General features: G+C 38.4%; 1 protein-coding gene across 2 annotated transcripts in view; it reads right to left on the bottom strand.

Annotated features, from left to right (window-relative positions):
- TP53BP1 (tumor protein p53 binding protein 1) overlaps positions 1-9,632 on the bottom strand; it is a 137,329-nt gene that overhangs the window by 41,055 nt on the left and 86,642 nt on the right. For both annotated transcript variants that reach the window (XM_006831718.1, XM_006831719.1), the window contains 3 exons: positions 4,909-4,957; positions 3,230-3,322; positions 633-1,116 (listed from right to left, as the gene is read on the bottom strand). In XM_006831718.1, the coding sequence (XP_006831781.1) occupies positions 633-1,116; positions 3,230-3,322; positions 4,909-4,957 (626 nt within the window). The remainder of the gene's footprint in view (positions 1-632; positions 1,117-3,229; positions 3,323-4,908; positions 4,958-9,632) is intronic.

Raw genomic sequence — 9,632 nt, 5'->3', positions numbered from 1 at the left:
GCCTTGGAAACCCTGTACAGGGTCGCTATGAGTCAGAACCGACTCCACAGCATATAACAACAACAACAACATGTCCCTATTACTCTATTTTCAGGAGCCTGTTCTTCATCAAGCCTCACTTCCAGCAACTCCAATACTTCTCCTCACATGACCTCTAATCTTCTTTTCTCTTCGGTAATTCTCTAGCCATCTGGAGACTTTTTCCATCTTTCTCTGCTCCTATTAGTGTTCCTTCTGTGCCTTTTATTCCTCTTCCTTTACTTTCTACTTTCTCAATTACTGGGGACCATGCTGAAGTAGACTTAAGAAGAAATTCGTTTAAAAGGTTAGAAAAGACAATGAAAAAAGAAAGACTGAACACTGATAAATATTATAGGACCCAGATTATTTTCTTGGCTTTCTTTCACAGTTAAGAGCTGCTAGAAAAACCCTAGCACTATTCTAATTTCCCTAAAATACTACTCATTAGCTGTAGTTACCTACAATTTTCATTACCTGATCTCCATCATGGGTAGTTTTTGTCTTTTAACCACTGGTTTCCACAATAATTAAGCAGAAGTTATCACAATTTAAAATCTCTAAAAAGACAGAGTTGAAAACAGTGCTCCGAGGCACCCAGTATGTTATCTCACCTGGCTATGGATCGACTCTGTGTCATCCGCAGGAACCCCAGCCAGTTTCTCCCCACTCCCTTTTTCAGTCTGAACTGTGGCATCTTGTTTTCCAGAGTTCTGTTCTATTGTACTGGTCCCTTGCTCACACACATTCTTTACAGTCTGGGTTGCTGCTGAAACAGTTTCTGGGGCCCATGGGGAACGCTCGATGGTCTGAATTCCTATGTTACTTTGGCTGGGCCTTTCAATCAAGGCTTTACTAAGTGTTTCCTGATTGGTATTCCGTCCATCTTTCTGGCCTTCTGGCCAGTCAGTCTCCATTGCTTCTCCGTGAGGACTAGATGGCCCCTTTGCCACCGTCTGCTGGGAGACAGAAGCAGCAGAGTCCGTGGCAGCACTAACAGACTTCAAAGGTTGTTGATTCTGCTTAGTCCTTTGGTTACACTCCAATATTTCCTTCGCTGTTGCTTCTTGAGTACTTGGAAAATGAAGTAAGTTCCCCCTGAAAATCAACCATGTAAAGAAATCATGTCAAGTAAGAGTGTGTGCATATACAGACATGGTGTACACGTGTCGATAATGGCAGGAGAGAATCATTTTGTCAATCTGAAAACGTATGGGAAGGGAGAACTGTAAGGTGGCCAAGCATCTCACCTAGTGCAGGTTCCTACTAATATCATTGCTGTGAAATATTATGGTACATGTAACTATGCTCCCATAATTACAAAGTTGTCACAAAACTTCTTCCCATCACTAGCTATGAACTCTGAAACTAGACACACAAAAATGAGGTAAGCAAAAAGATATATAATGACTAACCAATAATTTTCAGACAAGAAATCAAATCTGATCAAATCACAAAAATAAATTTAAGACTACAGTTTTACTAACCATCATGATATATCACAGTTAGCTATTTCAGAATGACACAGCTCCTCAAAGACAGTTCTCAAGAAAATGCACACTTCTTTTCATTAGTCTTTCCAAATGGGTTCATTCAGTTACTCCACAAACATCGCGAAATTTCACGTAACAAACTTCTCCAATCAACAGAAGATATGATTCTCCTTACCATGGGCTATTTAATTCCCAAAAATACAAATGAGCTCACGTTTCAAATAAGAATGCCTATTTAAAGCAATGAAATGTTTCTTCTAAGTAAAGTTTCCCTTTGAATAACCCGGGCTTGAACTAAGTGGACCCACTCACACGTGGATTTTTTTTTTTTAACTCTAGATAACTACTGTGGTAAGCTCAAATGTTTTGAATAAGAGACCACAACATCCTGAGATGATTAGCATCACATGTTGTTTTAAGTGGCTACTAGCAACAGTTGAGTTCATTGTAGTGGCAACAGGAAAAGAAAAATCATATTAAGTGGGCATGTGTAGTTCAAACCTGTTGTTAAGGACAACTATAAATTATACAGATTTTTGGCTGAGGGAAGGGGAGGGGGTCTGTGCACCTAGCCCCTGCTTTGCTCAAGGCTCAACTGTATTTCTATCAATAAAAAATGGAGCTACCATGCCACAAATATCACTATTATAAATATACCTACTCACACTAAAAAGTTTAAAAAGAAAATATATACCTTACTGACAAAACATTATCACATAACATTATCAAAATCATTAAATTCTAAAGATGAGAGATATCACCACTAATTAAAATACTAGTTAATTTTCAATAATAAATATGACAATTACCACAAAGAAACTACTCATTATTTAAAATTTAAATAGAAGAAATACCTTGTAGGTTGAATTTTTTTCTCTATGCTTCAGAGAGCATTCTAAGGTATTATGAAGTAAAGAGAACATAAGAAAATCTTAATTTTGTCAAGTCTTGAGTATAAAATTTGGAATGTTAAGCATTCCAGATATTTTTAAAAGAAAAATATGCCCTAGGGAAATGAGGAGAAATAAAAGACTGAGTCATTTCAAACTGATAGAAATGGTGGCTAAAGATAAAAATTCTTTATAAAATATTTAATAAAATTTCTTAAAGTACTTAGAATATGCCATAATCCCACAGATAAAAATGTAAACTCAAATTCACAAGATAACCATAACCCATTACCATCGAGTTGATTCAGACTCCTGTAAAACAGAGGAGAACTGACCTATAGGGTTTCTAAGACTGTGTAAGTATTTATAGGAGACGACCATGGAGTGGCTGGTAGGTTCAAACCACCAACCGTTTGACTGAGTGCTTAACCACTGCACCATCAAGGCTCCCTAAAATATTTATGATTCCAGTTAGACTATGAAGTTGCTTTGAAATGTTCATGGAAAATTATTTTTTCACAAACTTTCTTAAACACCCTCATATGAAGATAGTGGTGGTTGGTGGTTGTGTGTCACACCAAGTCAGTTCCAACTCAGAGCCACCCTATATAGGGTTTCCGAGGCTGTAAATCTGTATAGGAGAAGAACGCCTCATGGAGTAACTGGGAGATTCAATCTACTGACCTTGCAGTTAACAGCCCAGGTTGTAATACACTACACTATCAGAGCTCCTTCACAATATAGTAATAGTAAATATTAGATTTTCATGTGGACCATTGTGTGAATCAATACAGCCCAAAAGACACATGAAAATTTCACAATGCTTGCCTGATAGGTGTGGAGGGGGGATCCTGACTTCTTGCTTCATCCTCTTGCTTAGCTTCACAGACACAGCTAAACACAGAGGTGGTCTTCTGGGGACTAAGACAATAAATTAAAGCAATATATACTATGTTAGTTTTAAATGGAAAAGTATACCTAAATATTATCCTTTTGACACAGAAGAAATAAAATTCTTTCTCTGCATCATAAACTAAACCTTCCTTAATCCAAAATCAACTTTCTAATACTTGCAAAAATAGCATCATAAAAAAATCAAGGAAAATATACAGGAATAAGGTAGATTAAAGACCATACTAAGGAAATATCAAGATGTAATCAGCAAAATACAGAATGGAGAGAAAACGCTAAAGAACAAATAACTCAGTTTCTTCTAGAGATAAATTATAAAGGGAGGGGGGAGAGGATCCTATAGAGTAAGTTTTAAGTATAGACTTCTTTAAGAGACATTATCAACTACATGTACCATGCAGGCCTTATTTGTTCCCTCTTACTGGTCACACACACAAATTAATCACAAGTTATGCCTACCACACAATTCTGTTAAAAATAAAGAGATCAAAGACAAACTATACCTTCTTTAACACTCACTACATATCATTAAAGGGTCTTCAACTGAGTAAGGACTCTAAACTTAATATTAAGTTTCATATTAATATTCAAGAGCCCCAAAGTATAATAAGATCCACCTAAGTCATAGCTAAGACCAGATCAAAGGACAGGGGTCAGAAACTCACAACTGATGGTCAAACTTAGTGTATAGACATGTTTTATTTGACCCAGCAAGCAAGCTGGTTTTTTTAAAATCGTGATTTTTCTTTCAAAATAAAACCAAATCAAACCTGTTGAGTTGCTCCTAACCCATGGCTATAATCTTTTTTTTTTTTTTCTGCCTATAATCTTTTAGAAAGCAAATTACCAGGCCTTTCTTATATGGAGATACTGAGTACCAGTAAGCTTGCACCATATCTTATGTCAATAAACAGGAATGGAACATACTTTTCAGTCAACCATTATCGTCAACATTCCATGCTGTCTTGCACTTAACCTGCTTTACTTTTACTTATTTACAGTACCTGCAAAAACTTTCATCTAGGAGTTCTTGTTATATTTTACCAACTAATGTTAGTATTTTCATTCTGAATGACTCATGTCAAAAACAAATGAAATAAGTCGACTCAAAACAGCCACCAGATGGCAAAGCATAACCACCCGTGCCTCAGCATAGGGTCATGATCATCCTCAAAACATTACAACAGTCATGACACACCAAAAATAACACCTCAATACAGAAGTTAATTTGACAGGCACAGAGAATATGTTCTGAGACATGGCTGATTATGGGGGTCTCAGGAGGTACAAGGCTCCCATCTAATTTCTTATTAAACTCTTTCCTCACCAATAATGAACAATTTCACTCTTACCAACAGAAAAAGAGAAAAATGGAACTCTCATATGAAGAAAAAAGAGAAAGGGAAAGACCTTTAAATCCTTTAAGTATAGCAAAACCGTTTTTAATCTCAAAGTATTAAAAAGAAATTCCAAGGGTCAACACATTGCTAAAGCCCTTATATGCTGGCGTTTTTTCCTCTGTTGATAAATCATCTTCCCTACATTACCAGTAGCTCAGTATTTAAGGTCTCAAAATAGCAACCAACTCTGGTTACCTGGCAACATCCTCAGCAACAGCAGTTTTTCTTTCATCAGTTGCAGGTTCTGAATAAAAACAAAGGCAAGGAGAGAAACAATTCACTTAGTACCAAACCTTCACATGACTAGTACTTGCACCTAACTCTCTTGAAATGAAATAGAAACAGTCAAGAATAGTAAATAAACAAAAAGTCCTATAATTTAATGGTATAAATATGTATTAGCTTCACCAATTTTCTTTCAATTTCCTGCAGAAAACTAGTCAGTTTTGAAAACTTGTAAGCCAGTCACTTCGTGCTTTTATAGCCCCTCCCTGCCACTCCCCCTCCCCCATTTTAGGTAGCCAATGTCTCAGTTGCCCATCCCTATCTACCCTGTATACAGAGGGGATAGGATTGATACTTGTGATGTGATGACTCCTTCCTTCTCAGTTGGTATTTTGAGCTACTACATCCATAAGTCCAGGTCAAGTTCATTAAACTGTAACAATTTACACTCATTTCCTTTATTAAAACTTGTTTTGTCTTCCTCTAGCTGAGTTGATTATCAAGCCATCGAGGCTAGGTCGAATGGGTACTATCTACAAGTTTGGGCATTCTTGTGCATTTCCCTTCACTTCGTAATCACCTGTATGCTTCACTTTCAGCGCTAGCCCTCTGTGACTATGTCCTTGTCCATGGGCTCAGGAGTCACCAGGTCTTACCACACTTCAGACCAACCAGCCCTTCCTCTTCACTCTCTCATCTCCAGGATGACAGAAGTCTATGGAATGTGGTCACACTTAGCCCATTTCTTCATTGCTCCCTTTTCACCTCTTCCACTCACCAGCTGACCAAAGCAGGAACCAGCAATCTTACATGCCTGCTCATGTGTTCGCTTTGAGTTTCAGTCTTGGAGAGGGGACTGTCCTGAAGTGACTTGATTGCTTGCCTTGATGGCTCCCCGGCGAACAACTTCTTGTTAGTTCTCGTGGTAGCCAATCATACTGCCATTTTTGTTTTGGATTTTTCCTGCTTGTGTTTCTTTCAAGAAGTACTTTATGTTCCTCTAGCTGTTCCAGGCTGATCTGTTTGTCCTTTCAAGTGGGAATGTAAACACCTCAGGAGGTTCTGGATGGGGCTCAGGATTCCACCTAAGGTCCTATACACAACAAAGGCTTCACAAGAAGCCTATTTCAATGAGCAACTTCTAGAACTCTTTTTAGGTATTCTAATCAGTTATAGGAGTCCTGGTGTGGTGTTGTGGGTTAATGCGCCAGACTACAAAGCCGTTAGAACTGCAAGGTCAGCAGTTCAAGTGCACCAGCTGCTCCTTGGAAACCCTATACAGGGTTGCTATGGGTTGGAATCAACTCGACGGCACAATAACAATCAGTTACAGGCTGAAGATGGGCTTACAAGCTTTTTGTAATCATGTTTTCCTGATATTCCTTTCTTTCCCACTCAAGTGTCTATTTTAAAATAGTAGGCAAGGGAAACCAATATTCATAAGACAGTCAAGCATCATTTCCCCTCTTTTACCCATTCAGACTATGACTCGATCTCTGTATCACAAAGCCCAGTTGCTGCAAGGTTGAGCATACATTACTATATACCTGTTTCATTTAGCCCATGCAAACCTGCCAGTGTTCCCCTATCTACATTGTTCTTCCATTTCCACCACGCCCCCCCACCACACTTCTTGTGTATTGCCCTCCCCACACCTCAACTATGAGGAGTCTATTCCCTACCCTGTGCTCTACCCCTCCCCACCCTGGTAACCAACTTTTTTTTTTTTCTTCCTCTTTTAGTATGGGTATCTTTTCTTAAGCTTTTACAATAATGGTCTTATACAATATTTGTCCTTTTGTGACTAATTTCATTCAGCATAATGTCCTCAAGGTTCATCCATGTAATGCAGTGATTTGCAGCTTCCTTGTTATTCTTCAAGGTAGCATAATATTTCATTGTGTGGATGCATCAAAGTTTGTGTATCCATTCTTCCACTGATGGCACTTAGGCTGTCTCCATCTTTTTGCTATTAAATAAATAGTGCTGCTATGAACATTGGTGTTCATGTATCTACTCATGTTCTGGCTCATATTTCTTGTGGGTATATGCCAAGTAGAGGAACTGCTGGGTCATAAGGTATTTCTATTTCCAACTTTCTGAGGAAGCATTCCCGCCAGCAATGAATGACACTACCAGTCTCTCCATATCCTTGCCAGCATTTATTGTCCACTGCTCTTTTGAACTACACTGTTATTGCTGGTATGAGATGATATCTCAGGCTTCCATTACTTTGCATCTGCTTCTTAACCGTTGTCAATGTATTGTCCTTATCTGAGATTTAGTATTAATCTTCTGGATTTCTAATCACAGGTTTTGTTATTGTTTCAAGATTTGCATTTATTTTATATTTGTTCTTGTTTTGTTTTCCTGAATTCTAAAATTTTTTATTGTGTTGTTCTTGCTTTCCACGACTGAAAATTTCTATGGACCCTTTGAAGATACCTAATTATCATTCTTTTGAATTCTTTGTCAATTAGTTCTATTATCTTTTCTTCCTCAGAAACATCTTCTGATTCTACATCTTGGTAATTTGAGCCATTTGCTCTTGTTTCTTCATGTGTGCTAAAACTGTCTGCTGTATCTAGAACACTGTGAGGTTGTTGTATTTGTAAAAACAAACTGCAATTATTGTTGGGCCTGGAGAGGAGAAATTTATGGATGGCTGGTAGTTGGCGCTGCAGGTTAATGTGCTAGACTGCAAAGTCAGTTTGAACAGAAAGGTCAGCAGTTCAAGCTCACCAGCTGCTCTTGCTTGTAGCTATGAGTCTGAACCAACTCAATGGCACTTAACAACCTGCAATTCAATGAGCTCAAGAGATGATGTTGAAGGAATGAGAGCAGACTTCCTGACCAAGGAGTTATTATCATCCTTGATGTTATCTATTTCCAGGGCACTCAACCCCCACTCAACCTGGAAGTAAGGAGCTCTGGTAGCGTAGTGTTTACGAATTGGGCTGCAAACCAGCAGTTCGAAACTACCAGCTCCTCAGCAGGAGAAAGATGAGGTTTTCTGCTCCTGTAAAGATTCACAGCCTCAGAAACCCTGTTCAGGGTCGCTATGGGTCACAACTGACTCGACGGCACTTAACAACAACAACAACCTGGAAGTCGTTTGTGGGGGCCCTTGATGGAGCTGGTTTCTGTGTCTGTTAGGACCTCAGGGAGGCTGGGGCAGTGTTAAATGCTGTTCTGGTGACTGCACGTTTTGTAGGTCTGGAGCTGAGTCCACCTGAATCCAGGAGCTCCAAAAGGGCACACCAAAGCAGTGAAGCCTGCCTCTACCTCACACTGGCATGACTCCCAACCATGCGCGTTTCAACTTCTACAGAGCAGGGTGTAAAAGCTGGAGGTGGATGAGGTGGGGAAGTGGTCACTAGTGAAGCATGGGGGAAAGAAGAAACCACATTTTTTATGTTGCCCACTAGAATCTGCTCTCCCAGGTCTCTCCCCACTGCCAAAATTGCTTACTAGATGGTCAAGCCATGTTTTTTCTGTCTCCCTCTCTTGCTGTCCTTGCTTAGCCTCTCTACCCAGCAAGCATTCCATCCACCTTTCTAAACTTTCTTTTGAAGCTCAGGGTGCTAGAATTTTCATCTGGTTCTGTTTTAGTTTCTCTTTGTTGTAGAGGGTCTGGGTAGTGCATCTGCTTAGTCCATGATATTCTGGATGTCCAATATGAAACTTTTCCACTGTCTCTTTCCACAGATGTAGTCATTTTGATTTAGATGTATTCCACCTAGTGAGGTCCATGTTTTTAGACAACCTTTATGTTGTTTTAAAAAGGTATTTGCAACTTGGTCTTACCAAATTCTTATTGCGTTATCTTCAGCATCATTTCTATCATCAAAGTCATATTTTCCAACTACTGACCCTTCTTCGTTTCCAACTTTGGTATTCCAAAAACCAGTTATTATCAATACATCTTGATGGCATGTTTGCTCAGTTTCAGATAGAAGAAGTTGGTGGAATTCCAACTACCAGTATTTATCAATATATCTTGATTACATGGTTGATCAGTTTTTCAGACTGGAGAAGTTAGAATTCTCCAATTTCTTTATAATTGGCTTTTTAGTAGTTGGTGCATAAACTTCAATACTAGTGGAATTAACTGATCTTACTTATATGAATATGGATATTATCCCATTACATATAGCATCATACTTCAAGCTAGATCTTAAAATACACTTTTTAATTATCAATGCAATTCCATTTCTCTTCAGATTGTTATTCCCAGCATATTAAACCATATGTTTGTCAGATTCAAAATGGACAATACCAGTCCATTTCAACTTATTAATGCCTAGGTTATTGATGTTTATGTAGTCCGTTTAATTTTTTACAAATATTTTGTATATTCCACATTCAGATTAAGGGATGTTTACAGTTGTTTCTCCTCATTGAATTGTGCCCTATCAGCAAATGAAGGCCCTGAAAGCTTTACTCCTGGATTGGGGAACTTTTTATGTCAATTGTGATTTGGATATTTATAACATCATCCTCAGAACATACAAAATTATCAACTTAAAAATTAGTCTGTTCAGAGGTAAATAATGATATATGCACAACCTGAGAACAACAGGGTTCTGGGATACAGAGATCAAGCCATGGTTGGAATGTGGAAAAGGGGGGAATAATATTAAGATGCTTGGCTGTCTTTTGCATCTTGGTTTTCCTTGCATTATATTATAAAA

This window comes from Chrysochloris asiatica, unplaced genomic scaffold (genome assembly GCF_000296735.1).
Source record: "Chrysochloris asiatica unplaced genomic scaffold, ChrAsi1.0 scaffold00004, whole genome shotgun sequence".
Classification (NCBI taxonomy): Eukaryota; Metazoa; Chordata; class Mammalia; order Afrosoricida; family Chrysochloridae; genus Chrysochloris; species Chrysochloris asiatica.
This window is presented reverse-complemented; position numbering and strand designations above follow the sequence as displayed.